The sequence below is a fragment of the Megalobrama amblycephala genome, linkage group LG11 (assembly GCF_018812025.1).
Source record: "Megalobrama amblycephala isolate DHTTF-2021 linkage group LG11, ASM1881202v1, whole genome shotgun sequence".
Classification (NCBI taxonomy): Eukaryota; Metazoa; Chordata; class Actinopteri; order Cypriniformes; family Xenocyprididae; genus Megalobrama; species Megalobrama amblycephala.
In genome coordinates, this window is record NC_063054.1 from 23,277,985 (window position 1) to 23,304,453 (window position 26,469).

General features: G+C 35.3%; 1 protein-coding gene across 5 annotated transcripts in view; it reads right to left on the bottom strand.

Moving 5' to 3' along the window:
- Positions 1 to 26,469, bottom strand: part of itsn2a (intersectin 2a) — a 59,664-nt gene that overhangs the window by 23,274 nt on the left and 9,921 nt on the right. For 3 of the 5 annotated variants that reach the window (XM_048206771.1, XM_048206774.1, XM_048206775.1), the window contains exons 2-14: positions 17,289 to 17,349; positions 13,524 to 13,616; positions 10,476 to 10,539; positions 9,717 to 9,880; positions 7,938 to 8,129; positions 7,710 to 7,770; positions 5,519 to 5,661; positions 5,342 to 5,405; positions 4,467 to 4,604; positions 4,274 to 4,377; positions 2,185 to 2,480; positions 1,256 to 1,393; positions 987 to 1,127 (exon numbers count right to left, since the gene is read on the bottom strand). In XM_048206771.1, coding sequence (XP_048062728.1) covers positions 987 to 1,127; positions 1,256 to 1,393; positions 2,185 to 2,480; positions 4,274 to 4,377; positions 4,467 to 4,604; positions 5,342 to 5,405; positions 5,519 to 5,661; positions 7,710 to 7,770; positions 7,938 to 8,129; positions 9,717 to 9,880; positions 10,476 to 10,539; positions 13,524 to 13,616; positions 17,289 to 17,295 — 1,605 coding nt within the window. In that variant the 5' untranslated portion in view covers positions 17,296 to 17,349. The remainder of the gene's footprint in view (positions 1 to 986; positions 1,128 to 1,255; positions 1,394 to 2,184; positions 2,481 to 4,273; positions 4,378 to 4,466; positions 4,605 to 5,341; positions 5,406 to 5,518; positions 5,662 to 7,709; positions 7,771 to 7,937; positions 8,130 to 9,716; positions 9,881 to 10,475; positions 10,540 to 13,523; positions 13,617 to 17,288; positions 17,350 to 26,469) is intronic. The other 2 variants (XM_048206772.1, XM_048206776.1) reach the window with 1 other exon arrangement.

Below are 26,469 nucleotides of genomic sequence, written 5' to 3' on the forward strand. Positions count from 1 at the left end.
TGCTAATGTACTGTTAAATGAGGTTAAAGTTACCATCGTTTCTTACTGAATTCACGGAGACAAGAGCCGTCGCTATTTTCATTTTTAAACACTTGCAGTCTGTATAATTCATAAACACAACTTCATTCTTTATAAATCTCTCCAACAGTGTAGCATTAGCCGTTAACCACGGAGCACAGCCTCAAACTCAAAGAGAATCAAATATAAACATCAAAATAAATACTTTACTCACATAATTCGAAGCATGCATACAGCATGCATGACAAACATCTTGTAACGATCCATTTGAGGCTTATATTAGCTGTGTGAACTTTGTAAATGTGCTGTAATATAATCGAGAGCTCGTGTGGCAGGGAGCACGCGAATTAAAGGGGCGGCGCGCTGAAAAAAATCAGTGCATAGTTAATGATGCCCCAAAATAGGCAGTTAAAAAAATTAATTTAAAAAAAATCTATGGGGTATTTTGAGCTGAAACTTCACAGACACATTCAGGGGAAACCTCAGACTTATATTACATCTTGTGAAAAAGCATTCTTGGGCACCTTTAAAATGTAATTTATTCTTGTGGTAACAAAAAGAAACATTTTCAGCAGCTATTACTTCAGTCTTCAGTGTCACGTGATCATTCAGAAATCATTCTAATATGCTGATTTGATGCTTACAAAACATTTATTATTATTATCAATGTTAAAAAATATTGTGCTACTTAATATTTTTGTGGAAATCGTGATACTTTTCTTTTCCAGATTCAAAATAACAGCATTTATTTGAAATAGAAATCTTTTGTAACATTCTAAATGTCTTTACTGTCACTTTTGATCAATTTAATGCATCCTTGCTGAAGAAAATTATTAATGTCAAAAATAAAAAATCTTTTGAACAGTACAGAACAACAAGAAAAGAGTTTTTCCCAGATGGACATCCTTGCAATGCATGTACAGTATGACCTAATACAATGCTATTCATGCAACAAAAACAAAACATACCTCAAACTGCAGCTGCAGGGAGTTGATATCCGTAATACGACTATCTCTCTTCTGATTGATCAGGTCTAGCTCGGCCCTCTGGACCTGCCTCTTACTCTTGGCGTCCCGGAGGCGATCGGAGATCTGCTTATGCTTGTTACCCTAGGAGAAGAAAAGACTAAAATGTTTTTAAATTGTAATATAATATAACCATCAATGCCGCAGGGTTTATGAGATTGCGTGGAGAATAAGTATATAAAAAAAATAGAAAGAAGAAACAGCAATCTGACCACCGCCTCCAGCTCCATCTCGAGACTCCTCTTCCTGTCCTTAAGTCTCTGTATGTCGCTCTGCTCTTTTTCTCTCTGTGTCTGAAGTTCCACTCGTTTGCTCTTCTCCCATTCCATTCGCCTCTGTCGCTCTGCTTCCTGAAAGAGACAAAAAGAGGAGACTATACTACTATGAATATACTACGCAATTATGCTCCCATCGCTTTCCTAGGACGAGAATTGGGAACCACTCGACTGGAACAGTGTATAATGACTTAATTAAACATATACATAAACATCGCAATTATTTAACACAATTACTCTATTTTGCTGTGTAATGAAATTAGTCAATTAATTAATTAATTAATTAATGAAACAGCATTAAAGAAGCATTAAACTGTCATAAAATAGTACATACAGTAGAGTAATTGATAATTAATAATTGCAAGCTTTAAGATTTGTAATAATAATTTCATATTTTCATTTTTTTTTAAATTATTTAATTTATGTATTATTTAACCACTATATTACTAGTGTAACAATAATGTCACTACATTTTTTATGCAAATGCAATACATCCATAGTTGATGTAAAAGCTGATTTATGGTGTTTAGACAGCTGTACAAACATTTAATTTCTATACTATATTTGTATAATATATATTTGATATAAATTGTTGTCTACATATAGATAGATAGATAATCTATCTATCTATCTATCTATCTATCTATCTATCTATCTATCTATCTATATGTAGACAACAATTTATATCAATAGATAGATAGATAGATAGATAGATAGATAACTATGATGTTTCTTTTTTTTTGACAGCCCGAGTGTGTATATATAATTTATTCATAAAAACGTACACATGTGGAAAAAATGTACGGCTTTTCTGTAATATCCTAGTGGTCGTTCAACCTCTGTCTGCCCTTGTGTGCTCTACTTGCCTCACGTCGCTCTAATTCTTTCAGTCTTTCTTCTTCTCTCTGTCGTTCTAGCTCTCTCTGTCTCTCTATCCTCCTCTCCTCTTCCCTCTGTCTCCTCAGCTCCATCTCCCGGGTCTCTCTCTCCTTCCGTTCTCTCTCTTCCCTCTCCTTCTGCTGTCTCTTCTCCTCCTCTCGCCTCTCCTCTTCTCTCCTCCTCTCCTCCTCTTTCTTTTGTTCCTCCAGCAGAGCCAAACGTCTTTTTTCCAGCTCTGCATTTCCTCTCTGGAAATTCTCTCTCAGTTTATCCTCAAATGACACTGAGAGAGGGAGACAGAAAGTGAGTTAAGAAGCATCTAAGTCAACACAATAAAATATAGAAATATACATCACAGAAAACTGTATATTCAATAAAAAGACTATATCATGAGGGAAATATAAAGCTGTTTAAGCTGTTTGTTCAGCTGAATCAGCTATATTTAGAAGGATCATTTACAATACTGTGTATAAATAAGGACAGTGTGTGTTTATAATGTGAGTATGTATTTGCATAAGTGTGCTTGTATATATTAGCATATACTACCATTCAAAGGTTTGAGGTCAGTAAGATTTTTTTTTTTTTTAAGAAATAAATACTTATGCTCACAAAGGCTGCTTTTATTTGATCAAAAATACAGTAAAAACAGTAATATCGTGAAATATTACATGATCTGTCTGAAATCATTCTAATATGCTGATTTAGTTCTCAAGAAAATCAGCATATTAGAATGATTTCTGAAGGATCATGTGACACTGAAGACTGGAGTAATGGCTGCTGAAAATTCAGCTTTGCCATCACAGGTATACAAAACATTTTTAAATATATTAATATAGAAAACCATTCTTTTAAATTGTATTTAATCATGTAATATTTCACAATGTTAGTGTTTTTACTGTATTTGTATTATCTGTATTTTATGTATATATATATATATATATATATATATGCATAAAACAGAAATAATTTTGACAAAAGCAAATGTTTAAAAGGGAGAAATCAGCTAATATTGTACTGTCCCACCTGTATTAAAATTATAAATTAAAAGCTTATAACTTATTATTAACTTTGAATGTGAGCATCATGAATTCAATAAATACATTAATATGATACTAAATGCATGTTATCATAGACCAAGTTTAAAATGCAACACACAATTTTGTAATTTTAAATCTTTCATTTCAGCAATTCTGTGTATATATCTTATATTAAATTGTATATATAAATATATAAATTGTATATATAAATATATAAATAAGTATATATATATATATACATACATACACACACACACACACAACAGTTCTGTCTGATTCTCGAATCTGATTGGCTGATAGCCGTGCGATATTTCAGTGATAACAGCACTCCTACCTTTTCACCGTTTGTATCACTCCGCTAGAAATGACGGACGAGCAAATCCAACATAATTTTCGCTAATACTACATTTGTTGTACCACGAACTGTAGTTTTAAGAGTTTTTTAGGCGAGAATGTAGTTGTTTAGACCTGAAATATGTGACTCGTATTTAATCATAGTGCCTATTTTACAATTTATTTTGACATTTTCGGATGCGAGCTACAGGTCGTCAACGGCCGTTCGCTGGTCGTGCACGCGCCAAGAACAGCTTCATCTCGGCCAGTGCTTCGGAGATTTACCGCTGGATCTTATAGTGGTTAAACATGAGACATAATTCAATTTTAGTACATAAAACAGGCAATCTTTGGTCTTATTAATTTATTATTTTTTCCAGAGCAAGTCGAATTGTGCTATGTTAAATATGATTATAATTAACTTACATCCATTAACGTTATATAGCAAGGCTGTTCTGCGCTCTTCAAATACATAAAACATTACCCTTTATAGACATAGTGTTGTTTTGAGTAAATTTTAAAGTTAAAGTTTTGACAAATTTTTTTTTTCTTTTTCAAACATCAAATCTTTATTTACCACACTACGGACGAATCACAGCCGTGCTGATATACAGCCATATCGCACGGCTACTTGTGTGATATTGCTCATATATATACTGTAGATATACATAGAGAGGCAATATGGGTTAATAATAATCATAATCACCCATAATACCGTTGCTCTTGCTTTTCTGTGTATTTTCTGGCTCAATCAGCTCTGTGTTAATCAGAGGAACAGGTCCGTTCAGCAGATCACATGACTTCGCTGTTCTGAAAAACAAACACACACTCACAGAATTAAACACGGTCTCCTCCATAACCTGCTCATTTCAGTGTGGGCGGGTCTGTGTGTGTTTTACCTCAGCGAAGGTGGCACAAGGTCAGGAGGTAGAGTCAGAGGTAAAGGCCGCCCAGTCTTGGCCATATCAACCAGGTGCATTGCTAGAATAAACTCTTCTGCTCTCAACTGCCCATCACGATCTACATCAGCAAGACTCCTGCAGATAGATATATATACATACATATAGCCATGCGCAAGCACACACTTTTGTGATTAACCTGGAAGCATTTCAGATGTTAAATAGAAGAATTATAATTGCTAATCATCCAACTGGCACCTAAACAGCAGACGCAACACTGTGGAAGTAGGTGTTTAACACACTGCTTAGAGCAACACAGTGTGAGCCAGAGTTTAACGTGTCCAAGTGATTAATGCAGGGGTCTTCAACAAGTTTCTGGCATTTATTTATTGAATTTTTTGAAAAACAAAAAATACAATAACAAGTTATCTTTTACCAAAACTAAAGTTAAAAATAAAATGTTTAATTTTCCCACTCACATTAACATGTATTAAGTAAAATCAAAGTGTTATGACAACTCTGTATATCACTAATGTTAATATAAAATAAAGACAATTTTTAGGCTTAGATTTTTTTGCACTTGGATATAGTATGTTATATTATATTATATTTTTTATATATATATTATCATTATTGTAATAAATTCATGCAAAGCATCCTAATCAAACATGCTATGTCTTTATTTATTTATTATTTTATATATATATTATTATTATTCTTTTTTTATTAAAATCAGCATAAATGAAAATAATTGTGTTGTAAAAATAATACTAATGTATAAATAATGCATATGGAGGAAGTGAGTGCATGCAAATAACATCACCAAGGCATGTTCTTGAGATTTTTATTGTGAGTGCAGTGCTTTGTGAACTCACCATATGGTGGCAAGCTGTGTTTGCGTGAGGTTTGATGCTGTGAGGGCATTTCTGACCTGGGGACCTTCAAACATACAAAGAGTTAACACATAACACACATGCGGAGATGCTTACACCCTATCATATGCAAACACTGCCATTCCCTCTGCTTCCTGACATCTACAAACACACACTCACCTGACAGGTATCCGCTCATCAGCTTGTCCAGGCTGTTGAACTGCTGCCGGTATTTCAGACGGGATGACTGAGGCACCGCCCAATCAGATGCACTCATTTTAGGGGAGTTACTCGCAAGGGAGGTGGTGGAGGAAGAGTTAGAACTGTGGGAATTTAGAAAAGAAGTTAGTATGTCTTTCATGTATTTTATTTCTCTAGTAAATAAAATTACTTATTAATACTCTAAATATATTACTGTATATTGCACCTAATTAATAAATGTATGATACCCTTGAATGTGCTAACTAATGCTAAATATAGATCATATTCATTCATCAAATCATGCATGTGTTCAGATAATTCCTGACAGTTTTTATTTGTATAGCACTCTTAAATTCAGAAATTGCATTTGCATGCCGAATTATTTTCAAATAAGCTCTATTTAGCAGCTGCTCATTAACACTAATCTAATCCTTTCATGAACCAATATCCCAGACCATGATAAAGTAGACAACTGGTCTCCAGCTAGCTGCAAGATCAGCTTTTCCTCCAGTGCTGTGAGATTCTGCTGTGACATCATACTTTTAATAATTGATATGTCTGAGGAAGGTTTGCTGAATCCTTGTTAGAGCAGTAATTACCACTACCGGGACCATTAAAATCATAATTAAAACTCATAACTATGAGCAATTCCGCAGTATTCCAACTCACTGCTGTCAGTTTACATATTTTTAAATATTCTGAGATAACACTAACAGAATTCTGCAGCCTTCTGCAGCTCGGCATGGGCTGGAATGATAGATATAACGTTGACAGAGTGTGAGATTGACTTAAATGACATGTAGACTCAGGCTATGTGACCTGAGTGAAATTACGATCCTAACAACTGGCCAATACACCTATAAACAAACCCAAACACATTGGGAGGATGCACACAGGCAAAATAAGGCTGAATGATATTGCTGAAACACACAGTATTTTGTCAAATTCAAACACTTCTGAGTGCTTTCAAATGCTCCCGTGTATTGATCATTGTAGCCAATCACAGACATACAGTCAAACCAAAATTTATTCAGACACCTTGAACATTTCATTCATTAATACAGTTTATTCATAATAGTTTAAAAAATGGTAATTAAATATGACAAGATTTCAGAGTTAAACTGTGTCAGAAAAAATGAATCTTAATTATGTCAGATAACACTTAAGCAAAACATGGTCAGGTCAAAGTGTCTGAATAATTTTTGGTTCCAAATTTTTATAAATTTTACTGGTAATCTACTGTATGAAGAATTTTTGGGTATAATATGTCACAGTTTACTTTATTTTGCTATCCTCACTTACATAAATTAACTATAGTGTCCTGCACCCACTAGTAAAAAATATATCAAAAATTTCTGAATAATTTTTGGTTTGACTGTATCTGATGACCACGTGAACACAAAGGCCAATCAGAGGTGTCCTGAGCAGCGCTCAAAGCGTCACATTCTTAAAATTTCAATACCAACTCACGTTCGGTACTTTTGACAACACTAGCCCTGAAATGGCTTAAAACTTTTCCATAGGAAGCATAATTACAAAAAAAAACATTGTAGCCTAGTACATTGAAAATGTTAAAAATCTAGTTTAAAGTTTTTCACTACATAAACAAAAAGAGAATAATATTTAATCATTGTCATTTATATGCATCATTATAACACTGCATGAAAATAAACAGCGATATTTATCAAAATATATTTTCACTAAAATACTACGAATGTAATGACACCAGTGAAATGGAAATGGAAACTTTAGGAAACCTTATGCCTAAAAAAGTGCATTCAATGACTGCAATATATATGATGTTCCTTAATTTTATATCACCAGGATAATCATCCCAAATACATTGTGTAGACCTAAATTAATTTTTAAACAGGCACTAAGCAGGTATTAGTACATTTATTACAGGCTTCTGTACCACCACATGGAGATTGGATGGCTCTCGGAGGAACTCTAACAAGATCCTATTAAGATACAAGGAGACAGCTGTGCTATTCAAGCACTCTGTCAGCAAACACACTCTTATTTACTATAAACTTTTAGTACTGGCAAAACAAGCCCAGTTCTAAGAAAATCACATCTTTTTTAGCTCTCACTGAAACACACGCTTGCATGCAACAGATATTACGCCCAATTCCAATACAAACATAGGCGTTGCACTTATGGTTCACACCTGCTAGAGCCAAGGTCCAAGAGCGAGTGAGATTTACTCAAACCACTGGTGATTGGGAATGCTTGAAAAGTAAAAGAAAAAAAAAAACAATTACTTAAAGCACATACAAACTTTGTAACTGAGTTTTAGATAATGCAATAAATCAATGCTTGAGTCTCGCTGCATATAGATTTAATAGTAACTGCATAATACTGTGTAAAATGCTGCATGTGAATGAATTCAGAATACCTGGTGCTGGTGTGAAGAGAGTTGCATTGCCGTTAGGTAAAGCTGGCACACTGATTGAGTTGGGCATCTGAGGCAGTTGTCCTGACATCAGAGTGGGCACAGGGACCAAAGGGGTCATGGTAGGGACTGGGGGGATGGATGTCAGGATGGGCATCACTGACATGGCAGAGAGATTTGGCATGGAACCCATACCTGAAATAAAACATAGACAGATTGTCTGAGATCATTTCTACAAGATTTATTGGTACAGTACCATATACATTACAGATATTGCATATAGAGTAAATATCGGACTATACTGCATAACGGTTCATGCTTATTTCTTTTACATTTGCCGTCATCTAATGCTCACTCTCAAGTTAATCTTTAAAAACACTAATGATTAATAACACTATTAAATGTAAAATGTAATAAGTACCATTTACACATTTAGAGAGATTTTATATGAAAAATATTCATATACAGTCAAACCAAAAATTATTCAGAGATTTTTGATATATTTTTACTAGTGGGTGCAGTACACTATAGTTCATTTATGTAAGTGAGGATAGCAAAATAAAGTAAACTGACAAAATTCTTCATACAGTGGGCTACCAGTAAAATTGATAAATTGGAACCAAAAATGATTCAGACACTTTGACCTGACCATGTTTTGCTTAAAGGAGTAGTCCACTTTTAAATAAACTTTTCCTGATAATTTACTCACCCCCATGTCATCCAAGATGTCCATGTCTTTCTTTCTTCAGTCGAAAAGAAATTAAAGTTTTTGATGAAAACATTGCAGGATTTTTCTCCTTATAGTAGACTTCAATGGGCACCAAACAGTTGAAGGTCAAAATTAGTTTCAGTGCAGCTTCAAATTGTTCAACACGACCCCAGATGAGAAATAAGGGTCTTATCTAGTGAAACCATCGCTCATTTTCTGAAAAAAAAATCAAAAATTATATAAGTTTTAACCTTAAATGCTCATCTTGAACTAGCTCTCTTCTTCTTCTCCTCTATTAGAATTCCAGCAGTGTAGACACTGCTAAGCGTAATACTGCCCTCTACAGGCCAAAGTTTGAACTAATTGTTATATACTATTGAACTAGCATATTGCATATAAAAATTAGTTCCTCAGTTGACCTGTGGAGGGCAGTAATACGCTTAGCAGCGTCTACACTGCTGGAAATACAGGAGAAGAAGAAGAGAGCTAGTTCAAGATGAGCATTTCTGGTTAATAAAATTATATAATAAAATATAATTTTCAATTTTTTTCAGAAAATGAGCGATGGTTTCACTAGATGAGACCCTTATTTCTCATCTGGGATCGTGTTGAACAATTTGAAGCTGCAGTGAAACTAATTTTGACCTTCAACTGTTTGGTGCCCATTGAAGTCTACTATAAGGAGAAAAATCCTGTAATGTTTTCCTCAAAAACCTTAATTTCTTTTCGACTGAAGAAAGAAAGACATGGACATCTTGGATGATATGGGGGTGAGTAAATTATCAGGAAAAGTTTATTTAAAAGTGGACTAATCCTTTAAGTGTTATCTGACATAATTAAGATTCATTTTTTCTGACACAGTTTAACTCTGAGATCTTGTCATATTTTATTACCATTTTTTTAAACTACAGTGAATAAACTGTTTTAATGAATGAAATGTTCAAGGTGTCTTAATACATTTTGGTTTGACTGTATATCTTAATTTCAGCATAATCTTAGTCATAACCTGTAGTATGAGATTTGACAACAAAGCAAACAATCCCAACGTTACATAACCAGCTATCAACTCATACCAAACCGTGATGATGATGTCATAACAGGGGTAGGCGTTTGCTTCATGATGATTGGCAGGCTGGATGGGAGGGGCTGACCCTGCAGCTGCAGTTTAATTAGTTTCATTGCAATGGAGAACTCCAATCTGTCCATCTTTCCGTCCTTTCCTATATCCGCCAGTGCCCTGAAAGAAAGGAAGCAGCCATTCTCATCAAAAGTGGCTTACAGAGCACTAATTGCTATTACAATCCCAAAAGAGAAACTCAGTTGGTGTGTGATGACAGAGCAGCATTATTGTTGGCTCAGATTTTTGTTATGCTACCATATTTATTTATGTACAAGAGCATTTTAGAACAAGCAAATGCTTGCTATAAACTCAAATCAAAGTTTCTGTGTCCTGCATCAGTAAATCTACATCCTGTTTGTGGATGGGCGACAGTGTTTACACCAGTAGACTAACCACAGACAGGAAGAGGTTACTTTTGGGAACCTCCACCCTCCAGAGAGGTATGTGACTACAAATCACATTGTCCCACACACATTCATTTCACAACACCATTATGATAAAACCAGCTCTGCCAAAGAAAACACAACCATACAGACACATATACATGTGCAATTTATTTGTATGTGCATAGATATATGGTGGAGTCAAAAGTAATACACACTCTTCATATTTAATACAAATTTTTTGGGAGAGAAGTGGAAAGGGCAAGACAGAAGAACCGGATTAAGAATGTATGTACATTAAGGGTGTGTGTACATGTGTGTACACTTACCAAATGTCTGCCAGGACTGCTGTGGGAAGACCAGACTGCAGAAAGAACTTTCGTGCTTGATCTCCTAAAAAGAAATAAAACATAAAATTCTGTGCACTGTATGGACCAGATTTACTAACAGCTTGTGCCGGCACAAACCCTCTTTTGGAGTTAAAAAACTACTGTCAGGATTTACTAAAGACACACAGTGTAAAATTAGCCATGAAAAGTTGCAGACCGAGTTGTTTTTGCGGCTGACCTTATTGCATATGCATTTGTAGGAGTTTCCCTTTCAGACGCAAAATTCATGGGAGGAGAGTATTTAAATGAATCACGCAATGTGATTTACTAATGTTTCAGCTAGTATATTTACTTACATTATTTAACGCCAAAAAAAGCATGTCTTGACCCATTTTGCAATATGGCTGCAATTAGTTGCTGCTAGGAGGAGACACCACAGGTAACAGAGAGCGTGTGGTAGAAAATATTTTCCACTCGTATTAATTTCTTTAGAATGCCAGAGTAAGACGTTATCCGAACATATCGTTTGCCAAGCCATGTTGGCCTATACAGTGGCATGAAAAAGTATGTGAACCCCTTGCAGAATCTGTGAAAATGAGAATTATTTTAATAAAATAAGAGGGATAATAAAAAATGCATGTTATATTTTGTTTAGTACTGTCCTGAGTAAGATATTTTACATAAAAGATGTTTGCATTTAGTTCACAAGACAAAACAATAGCTGAATTTATTAAAATAACCCCATTCATAAGTATGGGAACCATTGATTCTCAATACTGTGTGTGGTTACCTGATGATCTACGACTGTTTTTTTGTTTTGTGATGGTTGTTCATGAGTCTCTTGTTTGTTCTGAGCAGTTAAACTGAGCTCTGTTCTTCAGAAAAATCCTCCAGGTCCTGCAGATTCATCAGTTTTCAAGCATTTTTGCATATTTGAACCCTTTCCAGCAGTGGCTGTATGATTTTGAGATCCATCTTTTCACACTGAGGACAACTGAGGGACTCAAACACAACTATTAAAAAAGGTTCAAACATTCACTGATGCTCCAGAAGGAAACATGATGCATTAAGAGTCGGGGTGTGAAAACTTTTGAACAGGATGAAGATGTCACAATTGTTCTTATTTTGTTTAAATATCATTGTTTTTCATTTAGTACTGCCCTTCGGAACCAACAGAAGATACTTGCATGTTTCCCGGCAGAAAAATTAAGTACAATTTACCTTGATATTTGAATTCAAAAGTTTTCACCCCTCGGCTCTTAATGCATCGTGTTTCCTTCTGAAGCATCAGTGAATGTTTGAACCTTTTTTAATAGTTGTGTTTGAGTCCCTCAGTTGTCCTCAGTGTGAAAAGATGGATCTCAAAATCATACAGCCACTGCTGGAAAGGGTTCAAATATGCAAAAATGCTTGAAAACTGATGAATCTGCAGGAGCTGGAGGATTTTTCTGAAGAACAGAGCTCAGTTTAACTGCTCAGGACAAACAAGAGACTCATGAACAACCATCACAAAACATAAAAATAGTCGTGGATCATCAGGTAACCACACACAGTATTGAGAATCAATGGTTCACATACTTATGAATGGGGTTATTTTAATAAATTCAGCTATTGTTTTGTCTTGTGAACTAAATGCAAACATCTTTTATGTAAAATATCTTACTCAGGACAGTACTAAACAAAAAATAACATGCATTTTTTATTATCCCTCTTATTTTATTAAAATAATTCTCATTTTCACAGATTCTGCAAGGGGTTCACATACTTTTTCATGCCACTGTATATGTGTACGTGTTTGTCAGATTACATGTAACAAGTTGCGCCTGTGTCGACCCGCACCTGATGAGCATCAGCTCTGCTTATTTGTGACCCAACACTAATTTGCACTGCTCTTGGAAGATTGCGTTGGTCATTATGTAAATGATTTGACTGCGTCTGTTTTCTTTAATTCGCGTCAAAGACAATAGAATAACACAAGACACGTCACTCGTATTATTTTGAATGGGAGAAAGTGCGACATGCAATATGGCGGAATAAGTCCCGCCTTCTAAATAAGAGCGAATCACCGATTGGTAAAGTCATCATGTCACTGCAGCGGCAGTTAGAAGCTCTGGTTCCTAAAGAAACAATCAAAAGCCCGCTTCCTATAGAAACACGCACTTAGGACTGCTCATGCACATTAGCTTGATCCAGAATGAAAAAAATCATTTTTTTGTCATGATTCGAGCGTTTAGAAACAAAATTTATGAGACAGTTGTTGTCAGATTTCATTGGTGATTTTAAATATGAAATTTAATCCAAAGCTTTGGAGAATTTGATGTTTCCCCATTCAAAGAGATAGGAGCTGCACTTGCATGCCCGAGAGGCATTTCAAATATGGCCACCGAGTGAAATGACTTGTCTTAAAGGGACTTTGTTTGCGTGTCAGCAGTAGATCATGCGCAAAACTTGCCACTCCCATTGGTGCATTTGTGGAATTGTGCTCTCACGCTAATTCACCCCGTTTAGTAAATATGGCCCTATTAGAGCAGAATATAAATGTGAATACACTAGAATTTTTTCTTTTGAAAGTCTCATATGCTCAGAAAAGCTACATTTATTTGACAAAAACTACAGTAAAAACAGCAATATTGTGAAATATTACCATTTAAAAGAACTGTTTTCTATTTTAATATATTTTAAATGTGATCCTATGATGTAAATCTGAATTTTCAACAGCCATTACTCCAGTCTTCACTGTCACATGATCTGTCAGAATTCATTCTAATATGCTGATTTGGTGCTCAAGCATTTCTTATTAGTATCAGTGTTGAAAACAGTTGTGTTGTTTAATATTTTTATGCAAACTTTTTTTTTTTTTATGAATCTGTGATGAATAGAACAGTACATATTTGAAATATATATATATTTTGTAACATTATAAATGGCTTTACTGTCACTTTTGATCAATTTAATGTATCCATGTTGAATAAAAGTACACATTTCTTTAAAAAAAAAAAATCTTACTTACAAAACTTTTGAGTAGTGTATGTATGTGTGTGGTCTTACCTGACAAATAGCCCAGAGTGGGAGCCAGAGAGTCAAACTGTTTGTCATGTTTCCCCCTTTCTTCTGGAGTTATAGCCCAAATAGTAAAACCACCTGTGACAATGAGATGGACAGAGAAAGTGAAAGATCATTTTTTATTATTATGTTCTGTCCTCACAAATCTCTTCCTAGATCAGCTGTTGTTTTTCTACTTTCTGGGTGTTGAAGTTCCTGCCAGTTCTCTGCGAGAACAGTTCTCTGTTGCTTTGACAAGGGCTGTTGGTTTGTGTGATCCAGGCATTAGAGAAGTCTGTCTGGCTGGAGGGAGGTGGCATATTTTACAGGTTTTTAACAGACTGATACACCCATTATTAATTATTTAGTATTATTAATGTAAACCATGATGTCTTTCAGAGGAAGCTGGCGAAGATCCATCAAAAATGTCAGTGTCCAATAACAACCTGCCTGCCGCTTAACATGCTCAAAGTGGGTCAATCTCAACACAGCTTTCACACAGAGTACTGAAGACAAGCCTTTTATCACCTGCTGGTGTTTTTGGCACTGCTCTTAATAGGTGCAGACAGTACTTGGTTTGAAAAATACAGCTATATAGCAGCTCTGACATTGTTTGCTTCAAGCAGACTTCAAAAAGAACATTGTTTTCATACCTATGCACTTATACACATTTATATAATCAAAGAAAGTACATATAGTAACTGTGTCACAATTATATGCTAATTAAGGTCTTCCTATAGTTAATGAAGTACTGGGACAAATGTGAACACACCATCTTATTCATTCTTCCTTCTTTCTCTCTGGGGAGGACAAACACTACTTTCAGCTCATGTTTCCTGCATTGTCAGCAGCGCTGAGATTCAGAAAAAGGCCATCATGATTAATTAAGTGCAGGTCTGTGAAATCATGTGATGTCTTTCTTTATGGAAATTTATCCCATTCACCAAAAGATAAAAAAGATTTGAACATTTGAGATAAGCAGCCTTTTCTTCAGGAAAATAGAGCTGCTTTTTATGGCAAAAAAGAAACAATTAGTCCAACCTTAAACAAAGTAAATTTAAAAAAAAATACATTTCTAAAGAAATGAATAGTAGTTTCGTAAGTTTGAAATCATGTTCACTAGAATGACTCCAGTCATATCAGTAGTTTAATAAAAGCTGTTTTATTTCATTTTACATGAAGCGGGTCACCAGGTGACAGTGTTGATGGTTTTCTGAAATGAAAGTTTTCAGAAAAGCTATTCAAAAATGGTTTTACATTGTAAAACAGGCTGACTTATTGTAGGCTGATTTTCTAAAACAATTTGCAATAGCAAAGCAACAGCTTTCCTTCTCTGCAATGTCATCCTATTGTGAAGCATGGGCAGTCACTACAAGGACACTGAGGATACTTAATTTTAAGTCAGTGAGTCTAAAAGCAGAACCAGGGACATATGTACATTTTTTTTTTACATCAAATTGTTGGGACACAGCTCAAGAAGCAGGGACTGTCCTGAGTAAAAAAACAACAACTATGTAATATGGCTGAAATAACCTGGCTACATAAGTTTACATCAACAAAAAGAATTTTTGAAAACTTGTTACTACTTATTTTTACTTTTTACAGTATATTCAAAGACAATCAGGTCTCCTAACATTGAAACATGGCAACGGAGTGTGTCAGTGTGGGAATCAGGGAGTCTGTGAGATGGTGTATTCAGCTGCTCCTTTGGGAAATTTTAATCTCTCCAGGCCACACAGAGAAACATGTACTCAAGCTTTATTACTAATTCAGGCCCATCTAGCTATTAGTGGTAAGTGTTTCTCTGTTTTGAAGAGGTAGCAGGTTTGCTTTTGTGCTGATTTAGCATTAGCGCTAATACAGAAACAGCTATGCAAATTTGAGATACCAAATGACGCATATTTAATTTACAGAAGCATAAAAAATGTCCTTGCATCCAAAAATACCAGACATTATAAACAAACAATACATGTTTCTCTTATATGTGCACTTCTAAGAGGTGACTCTTTCCAAAAAGCGCTATAAAGGATTAGCCACTACACACATAAATAAATGAATGAGTACAAAATAAGCTCCCAGGCACATACACACACAGAACATATTGCTAAAATGTTCCTCACTGTGCTGACATTAGTATTTATTTGAGAAGATTTAGCTATTTAGCATTAAATATACACCAGCCAGTACACAAATACAACTGATCTCAGAAACCAACTAGTGTTCAAACCTGCAGCCTCAGCTTCCCCACTGTTACCACCACCCTGATGCGGCATTCAACAAATAGACCTGAAAATCCCTCCTGGGGACTGAAATTGTAGCTAAAATGTAAATGCTTAAATTGTGTGAAGCCTTACTTTAAGTCACATTACAAAACACACCCAAGACATTAAACATACTTTACTCACTTTGCTTGCTCTCTTTCTCTAGCTTATCTTATACTGTAAGATAAATATTTCATTAAAGCATCAGCGAGAGCTGGCTTGAACCATAGCAGACTGGTGTTTCAATCAGTATATCTGGAAGGTACATGTTCTACCATATACATGGTACTACCATGTTTTGGGGCATATAACCATTTACATTTACTGTACATAATTTGATTGATGCTTTAATTCAAAGTGTCTTATAGTGCCTTCAAACTAATTTTATCTGGTAAAAGCATATACCTTTGTAAAACTATGGTATTCTATGAAGTACTATGTAAACACCACTGAATATGAATCATTTAATATGATGGTATAAATCAAGGCACCATGGCAATGGTATAAATCAATGTGCCATGTGTATAAAACACTGTGTCATGGTGCCACCAGAGTACATTTTAAAATTGTTTAAAATTGTACTACATTTTAATACGTTAAATTAAAATGTATATACGTTAAGTTACGCCTATTAAAATAACTTTTAAGGGTGAGAATAGGCAGAAATAGCTCCTCAGGGGTAAAACAGTGTGTTTTTTAAAGTGTTTTTATGAGCAAAAGTGTAGCAAATATTCAAAAACCTGTCAAAATCCTACATGGAGTTTAGCAAATATTAGCATATCCCTATATAAATAGGGAAGAAGTCATTAGCAACTGGGTGTGTTCTATACAAACACTGTGCTGAATCTAAAAAATGTTCTGTTATGAGAAAAACATTTTGGTAACGATTTCATCACTAAGACTCTTCACTCTTAGAATATTCTACAACACCAAAACCTTTGATATTTTTCTCATAGTGCAGCTAATGTTGTATGCTGTAGTGATTCAGCACACAAGCCAAATGAGCTGCGTCTGAATTATTCTCCATAGCCTCTTCATCCTTTTAAAGGGATTGTTCAGCCAAAATTGAAAACGCTGTCACCATTTACTCACCCTTGTGTTATTCCAAACCCGTATAACATTCTTTTGCAGAACACAAAAGAAGATATTTAGTAGAGTGTCTGAACTGCTTGCTTCTATATAATAAAAGTGGATGTGGGCCAGCAGTCAAGCTCCAATAAAAAGACAAAATGCACAATAAACGGATTATGAAAGTGGCTCATATGATTATATTCCAAGATGAGGCAATATGATAGCTTTGTATGAGGAACAAACAAGAAATTTAAGTTATAGAAAGTCAGTCATGGTCACCATTCACTTTAATTATATGGAAAAGAGCAGCTTGGGCATTCTGCTAAACATCTCCTTTTGTGTTCCACAGAAGAAAGTCAAATGGGTTTTAAAATACACAAGGGCTAATAGATTTAAAGACATTTCATGCCCTTGACATACAAAAGAGCTGTGTTCTTACCATTCATGACTGCAGGTGGGATGTGAGGGATCCTCTACTCGACTGGCTGGCTAATACTCATCTGGAGAAACAGAAAGAGAGAGAGTGAGTGAGTGAGGAGGATTTTACATGTAGAAGAGCAACAGAGGACACACTATGATGGAAGAGAAAGAGGTGAAGCAAGAGAGAGAGACTGTGAACAAGTGAAAAGGATTAAATGGGAAGAAGAGAACAAGTAGAGAGTAATGAGAATGTAAAAGAGGGCTTTTAAAGAATGGATAGAGGCAGATGCACCTCTTCTCAGCTGCTATTGAATATTTTGTCCTTTGCTTCTATCCATTTTCTTCTTACACTTAATCATGTTGTTTGCCATAACACAAGCTACATCCCTGTGCACCATCACGCACTCACACACTAACAGGATATTGACTGTGCCAGAGCATTTTCGCCTAATGCAAAGCGATTGTTCGTCTCTGTCTTCTCTCTAAAGCTCTTTCTGGGAAAGTAGCCCTGCATCTCACAACTGAATCCGAGTTGGTGCTCCATGGGCAGATTGAACAAACACACAAGACAAACACAAACTCCCTATACAACTGAGGATCTCTGAGCCCATTTAAACACTTGCAGGAAAAATCTAGAAGTCCAGTAAGGGTGAGAGTTACAGGGCCTATGGCTACAATCATACAGCAGCAGATTTTCAGTCCTGTTCAGAGTTTTAAATATGGTGCTGTTTCTAAACAATCTGGTTACAGAACGACAAACATGTGCACAGAACAGCAATCTGTAAGTGTTTTGTTGAAGAAAAAAATTAATCACCAATGTAAGGGCTTTCAAAGTTCCTGGATTGTAAAAAGAGGCAAAACAGCATTTTGACAGATCTAAAAGTATAAAAGCTGCAGGAGTGTTTGAAAATGACAAACAATTTAGTAATCAATCTGATACAATGCAATGACTTGACATTAACAATAATTTTAATAAATTTAAAAAGTTTGGGGTGTGTAAGATTCTTTTTCACCTTCAAACCTGTATGAATTTCTTTCTTCTGTTGAACACAAAAGAAGATATTTTAAAGGTGCCATCGAATTGAAAATTGCATAGTTGAATAACAAGAGTTCAGTACATGGAAATGACATACAGTCTCAAACTCCATTGTTTCCTCCTTCTTATATAAATCTCATTTGTTTAAAAGACCTCCAAAGAACAGGCGAATCTCAACATAACACTGACTGTTACGTAACAGTTGGGATTATTAATATGTACACCCCCAATATTTGCATATGCCAGACCATGATCGAGGCATTACACAAGGGCAGACAGTATTAACGTCTGGGGCTGTGCACAGCTGAATCAACAGACTAGGTAAACAAGCAAGAACAAGAGCGAAAAATGGCAGATGGAGCGATAATAACTGACATGATCCATGATAACATGATATTTTTAGTGATATTTGTAAATTGTCTTTCTAAATGTTTCGTTAGCATGTTGCTAATGTACTGTTAAATGTGGTTAAAGTTACCATCGTTTCTTACTGTATTCACGGAGACAAGAGCCGTCGCTATTTTCATTATTAAACACTTGCAGTCTGTATAATTCATAAACACAACTTCATTCTTTATAAATCTCTCCAACAGTGTAGCATTAGCCGTTAGCCACAGAGCACTATCAAACGCGTTCAGAATCAAATGTAAACATCCAAATAAATACAATACTTATGCGATTAGACATGCTGCATGACGAACACTTTGTAAAGGTCCATTTTGAGGGTTATATTAGCTGTGTGAACTTTGCTTATGCAGTGATAGAGCGTGCGATTTAAAGGGGCCGCAGCATGAATCGGCGCATTTCTAATTTTGCCTCAAAATAGGCAGTTAAAAAAATTTATTAAAAAAAAATCTATGGGGTATTTTGAGCTGCAACTTCACAGACACATTCAGGGGACACCTTAGACTTATATTACATCTTGTAAAAAAATGTTCGATGGCACCTTTAAAGAATGCCTTGAACAGTTGATGGAACCCATCAACTTCCATAGTATTTTTTTTTTCATACTAATGGAAGTCAATGGGGTCCATCAACTGTTTGGTTACCAGCTTTCTTCAAAATATCTTCTTTTGTGTTCAACAGAAGAAGGAAATTCATACAGGTTTGAAACAACTTGAGGGTGAGTAAATGATGACAGAATTTTCGTTTTTGGGTGAACTATCCATTTCAAATTTTTTAATAGCCTATATTTTAACATATAATAAATTTTTTCTTGTAATGTCAAAGCTGAATTTTCAGGTGCCATTACTCCAGTCTTCAGTGTCACATGTTACATTCTTTTCAGGATGCTTTGATGAACAGAAAGTTCAAAAGAACAGCATTTATCTGAAATAGAAAACTTTTCTAACATGATAAATGGCTTTACTGTCACTTTGATCAATTTAATGAGTCTTAAATATGAGTAATAAAGTTAATGAGTAATAAAGTTCAAAAGAACAGCATTTATTTGAAATAGAAAACTTTTCTAACATGATAAATGGCTTTACTGTCACTTTGATCAATTTAATGCATCCATGCTAAATAAAAGAATTGTCTTTCAAAAAAATCATACTGACCCAAAACAGCCAGTAACAGTAAATCCCAAACATTGACTGAGTGAATGTAGCCTATATAATTTCCTGACCTATATTGTATGTACTACATTCAATTTTCTTCATTTTGCCAAAGCTTAACTGTAAACCTGCTGAAACTGAATAGACACAGATTCTTCCTAGTTGAACTGTAACCAGTGTGAGAAAGTTTCATGTGTACAAACACGCCTTATAGGTCCTAGCTTAAATCTTCTGATTGGCTGTGATTGTGTCATGTCACATAGCAGTTTCACGTTCGATATGGAAACAAATTGATTATTGCTTTAAACACTGATTAGGGCAATGCATTTCAGTACTTTCAACAAGTTTACCTTTTTATATTTATGTAGATAAAGAATTATGAAAAAAATCTATTATGAAAAGATGATCCATCAGTTACAGTAATTATTAATGATAACTTTTTTTTACGGTATTCCCAAAGAAAAGAAACACATTTAAGCAGTTCAACGTCATTACATTAGATCAATTTTCACATATAAGTCTAAATTCCATAACTTATCTTTCATTATTAAATGGAAATGAAATGTTTTCAAATGATCTGGCAGTGTTTCAACTGAACTGCTGGTATGGGGGAGGCAGTAGTGGTGCAGTTTGGATATTATTCTCAGAAGTGAGAGACAAAACATTACATCTTTCAATATCTGCTCCGTTATGCTAGAGTGCATTAGTATACAAATCAGCACCTTTCTGCAAATTAGCTGTCAGCAGATATTCCAGCAGTTTTGGGAGTATTTGAATCTACTAATTAGACTGCCAGTGACTCAGTAGTGCACAAACCTCCCACTGCTCATTTTCTTTAATACTTTTAGCATCTAAGACAGTAAAAATCAGATTATCATTTGATTGAGAACATGCTATGCACTACAAATACTCACTTCTGGTGTACAGAGCTCTGCATTTAGTAAAGTATTATTGCTAAAGCTCAGATTACTAAGGCATTGAGCCAAACAAATTTGAGGACCGTAACTAACTGTTACAGACATTCTAATAAAAATTTGTCAACTTAAAGGGGAGCTATCATGCTCCTTTTTACAATATGTAAAATAAGTCTCTGATGTCCCCAGAGTGTGAAGTTTTAGCTCAAAACACCCCACAGATAATTTTTATAGCATGTTAAAATTGCCACTTTTTGGGGGTGAGCAAAACCACGCCGTTTTTGTGTGTCCATTTAAATGCAAATGAGCTGCTGCTCCCGCCCCCTTTCAAGAAGAGGGCGGAGCTTCAAGAGCTCATGCAACAACAAAACAGGACAATCTCATGCACTGAAAATGTCAGAAACTGTCAGTAGTGGTATTTAGCCTGATATGTTCAAACTGGAGTCAGACAATGATGCCTGAGATAGAGAATATATGCTGTATGGAGATACAGGTATAGTTTAGTTTAATGAAGGTTATAACTTATGTTGTCATCTTGCTTTTATCCACTATAAGTACAACCCTGTTGTAGCAGACTACTGATGAGTTTTATGAAGTTTACTGTACATTACATAAAAGATGAAGTGTCTGTTTTAACTCCAGAAAATCACCATAAGAACTGAACAAAACACAGTACAAGAAGTGCGCATTAAAGTTTTATCCATAAACTCTCTCTTTCCCTTGCATTTTCATCAAAATACACAGCCAATTAAACAAAATCGCTCATTACAACTAACAGTAAACAAATATATACAGACCTTATGCCTTTTCAGGGGGTGCTTAATACACTGGTAAATTTATATCTGTAAAACAACTCCGATGAACTGTAATAAAGTGCTCTCCCCTTCATTATTACCGTAACCAGTATTGCTCCGGAGACTATAAGCTGGATCACAAACAGTTGGTACTAGGGCTGCACGATATATCGCATGAGGTTGTCACGCGCATTTCGTCAGTAAAGCCGGTTCCCTGATTACCGCTAAATCGCCATCACCTGCTTTCAAATGGAGCGCCATTTAATAGACAGAGCCGTAGATCACTGAAAAGCCACGCAATATCGCGTTCATTATCGAAGGCGATTCATCTGCAATATGAACGCGATATTGCGTGGCTCTTCAGTGATCTACGGTTCTGTCTATTAAATGCCGTTTCAATTGAAAGCAGGTGATGGCGATTTAGCGGTAATCAGGGAACCGGCTTTACTGACGAAATGCGCGTGACAATCTCATGCGATATATCGTGCAGCCCTAGTTGGTACTGATCCATCCTTGAGTAACAACTTTTAGCAAAACCTGTTTTGTATTGTCCCTTTGTATTGACCCTCGTTCACAAAGCAATCTGGTGTAAAATGATTTGCGAAGACATAAATGAATTTAGGTATATGGGGGCGCATTCCCTTCAAAAATAAAACAAATGCACTGCGTCCTCAGTGGCTCTGATGTTGGTTGTTTACACACACTGCCAACACACATTTATGTTTAAACACTGTGTAAAAGTGAATTTTGCCTAAACGGTCCCTTTTAAAACATCCATGCATCTAATATGTGAAAAGGTTTACAGGCCCAAATTGCGCAATCAATTCTCATTCCTACCTTGCAGTGTAAACTTTATATTTACTCTAAGATTAAAGGATTAGTTCACTTTCAAATTAAAATTTCCTGATAATTTACTCACCCCCATGTCATCCAAGATGTTCATGTCTTTCTTTCTTCAGTCGAAAAGAAATGAAGGTTTTTGATGAAAACATTCCAGGATTATTTTCCACTGAAGTGGACTTCAATGGAGCCCATTTTAACCATAAATGCTCATCTTGAACTAGCTCTCTTCTTCTTCTTCTCTATTTGAATTCCAGTAGTGTAGACACTGATAAGTGTATTACTGCCCTCCGCAGGTCAAAGTTTGAACTAAATTGTCATATACAATATGCTAGTGCATGTATATAACAATTAGTTCAAACTTTAACCTGTGGAGGGCAGTAATACACTTAGTAGCGTCTACACTGCTGGAATTCTAATAGAGAAGAAGAGAGCTAGTTCAAGATTTTATTGATAAAACTATATATATATATATTTAGAAAATGATCAATGTTTTCTCTAGATAAGACCCTTATCCCTCGTCTGGGATCGTGTAGAATGTTTTGAAGTTCTTCAACCGTTTGGGCTCCATTGAAGTCCACTATAAGGAGAATAATCCTGGAATGTTTTCATCAAAAACCTTAATTTCTTTTCGACTGAAGAAAGAAAGACATGAACATCTTGGGTGACATGGGGGTGAGTAAATTATCTGGAAATTTTAATTTGAAAGTGAACTAATCTTTTAATAACCCTGTTGGTTAGAAAGGTTGTCAAAACTTTTTTTCAAAACAAAGTTTACTCTGCAACAAGCTCCTTGCTTTCACAACAGGAATTTCAGTCACATTTAACATTAATCATTGACAAAAACAAAGACTTTCGCATTTCATAATGCTTTTTATGATTTGTTTTGTCCAGTTACAATGCCACAAACAGCTTAGCCAGGCCACACTTACAAAATAGCACTGCATTATTGCATTGTAATATGTTGTGCTGCTTTTATGGCTCCCAGGAGAGTCAGAGCTCTATAATAGCACTGACTGCTAGATTATATGCTTTTATGCGTAAATTACATTTAGACAGCGCATGATTTTGCACTGTTACAATAGTATCTTATGGTATTATTACCTCTTCACCAGCATGCTGCAATGCAATAACAGCAAGTTACTTGAGTCAGAAGTGTCAACAAACTGTATAAAAAGGACAAACAAGGCAAAACATTACAGTGCAAAACATGTCTGATCTACTGCCTTAATAACAAGTGATCCGAGTTCAAGTCCTTTCCGAATCCCGTTTCCTTTTCTTCTCTTCCATTAGCTTGTGTGTAAATTTCACTGTCCTATCTAATTTATAACGCTAAAGCAGTGAGGCATCATCGGTTTTGCATTAAGGAATACTGAGGCTTATGTGCTTAGAGAGATATCTCGCTCACGTATATGATTCATGAACAGCACAGTATCATTCATTTCTGCAGACTACAGAGGTTAACAGTATCATTACAGTGTAACTGCTACACTGAGAGGATTGGATATAAAGGCCTCCCTTCATCTCAGTTTCATGTCATGCAGTCAAACCAAAGGCTTATGTTTAACCTTAAATCTATTCATCATATTTGCTATGATTGCTAGAATCTTATCACTCATTATGAAAAATTTTCATAGTAAAATGAATGTTTCATGACATACCAAACTTAAAGTACTTTTAAAATTAGCAATAATAGAAGTAATAAAAGTATTTCATTTTGTTGGGTAAAGATTCCTTCAAACTGTGGAAATGCTTAAAACCCCATTAAGTTATAAAGCTTCTTTGTATAGTGTTCAACTTAATATGTTCTGACACTCTTGAGATTGCCATTTGAGGCAGAAGAGAGGAGAGATGGAGATAATGAGAGTGAAGATGTGATCCAGGGTTCTCGTCCTCTACTAATCTACTATGTGCAAATAAAGAGTCCATTACAGATCAATAAATGGAGGGTTAATAGACTGATGTATAGATTAAAGAGCTGAAAGCTGAGACAGACAGGATCTGTGGTTGTTTGGACTGGGTTGGTTCTCACACATTCACACACACTGAAACTCAAAACCTCTTTAGGCTGCTTTGATTGGTTTTAATACAAAAGAATGCACTTCAATATTTTACTTTGCCTAACTTGCCTTTCATATTTTACCTTTTGTCCAAAAACCTCACTAAATATATGTTTTAAATGTATACATATATATATACACACACACACACACACACACACACACACACACACAGTTTAACAGGCATCAAGCTAGTGGAGTGAAGATTAGATGAAGTTGATCTCAATCCTTGAAAACAAACACATACACATACACATCTATACAGACCATATCAGCATCTTTCCATACTCAAACAAACATTTTTCCTATTCAATTTAACCCAATTATTTCATTCAGGCTCAAAATATAACAGAGATTTTCTTCCAGTGAACAATATAAGAGAATTAAAATGAACTATATAACTATTTCCAATTTCCATTTTTCATTCAAGTTAAACATCTTTATGTAACAAAAGAATTAAAAAGAATTTAATTAAATTTATAATGCCAACCTCTGGATAATATTTGCAGAAAAACTTCCTGTATTAGAGAGAGTATAAGACACATTCAAATATGAACATGACGTTTAAACCTAAAGTGAACATTCAACTTTTTCTATCAAATATGTACAAAAACTATCCACAGACCCAAAGCAATAAACTAAATGTCAAAGAAACAAAACACATTTTATTCTCACACAATAGAATTCTTAGTTCATTTGTATGCACATAGTAAACACCTGACATTTGCATGTCATTACTAGTTGAACAGGGGGAAAATTCTGATTCATTTCTAAAACAGCTTAATATAATCCACCACATAATTTGCATAAAGCCGCAGAGACAACTAAATGTGATCCACAGTCCATTTATTCACATTGTTCAGTGTTTATGGGAACCAGGAAAGGAGTCATTTCTATTTTTTAATTTAGAAATTCTGCTGCTACACATGGAGGATTTCTAGAACAACTTGCGCTCTAGAGAGGCTCGGGATGTGGATGAGAGGTTCAGAGGTGTAATGGACCCAGGATGAATTGCTTATTAAACACTGCTCTCTAAATTCCATTCTCAATTTCACTTTTTTCATGTAGACTGAACTAGATTGAATATTAAATTGCGTCTCTCTCTGTCTAATGCAGCAGAGATGATGCGAGAGAGAAGAGAGGACTTCGTACATCAGTGATCTTACAGCACGACTTGCAGTTCCATGTTTATTAGAGTAACTCTAACACCTTTCTTGCTATCACGTACACACTGCAGCTAAATACACTGTCACTCTTCTTCTAAATGCTTAATTCTGTGACTGACAACCACAATCTATATCTGCATTCACTCCTAAACAGTGAGGTTCAATCAAATGTTACCACAAGTAATACATGTTTTATGCCTTTCTTGACAGCAGCTATACTAAAAATGGGCCAGGCTCTGGTCACTACTATTGTTTAAAACTGGTAAAAAAAATATATATATATTGCAGTCATTACAATATTGGGAGTTACTCTTGAATTCCGTACACACAGAAGGATAATTTGGAAAAATGGGCAAAAAACATTCAAGCTGCATAGATACACAAATATTCACTAAGACACTATAAGACAGACAGAGATACATACAGTAAAGTAAGTAAAGTCGCTCTTTCTCTGAATTACGTCTCAGTGCACTTTATATCAGCCATGGGTTTTCATTAAACAGGCACGATATTCAAACCGAACTGAAAAAAACGCAACACACCGCCCACGGTACTTACCGCGACACTCTCATGGCGTACCGAACGCGCCCGTCCCTGGCCCATTGCATCTACACGACAAATAAAGCGTTGTAGCCTAACCACAAATAATCGCAATAAGTTACGTGTTTTGTTACTTTCGATAATAAACAAAGTGTAATCTTTCAAATTCTGTCCATTTTATCAAGAAATTCAAACAAAAAAATGCCATTTGATGCTCTTTAATGTGGCGTAACAGATCACTGTACAGGCACCTCAGTTCAGGCGGCAGCGTTGAGCGCGAGTGAATGCGATCAT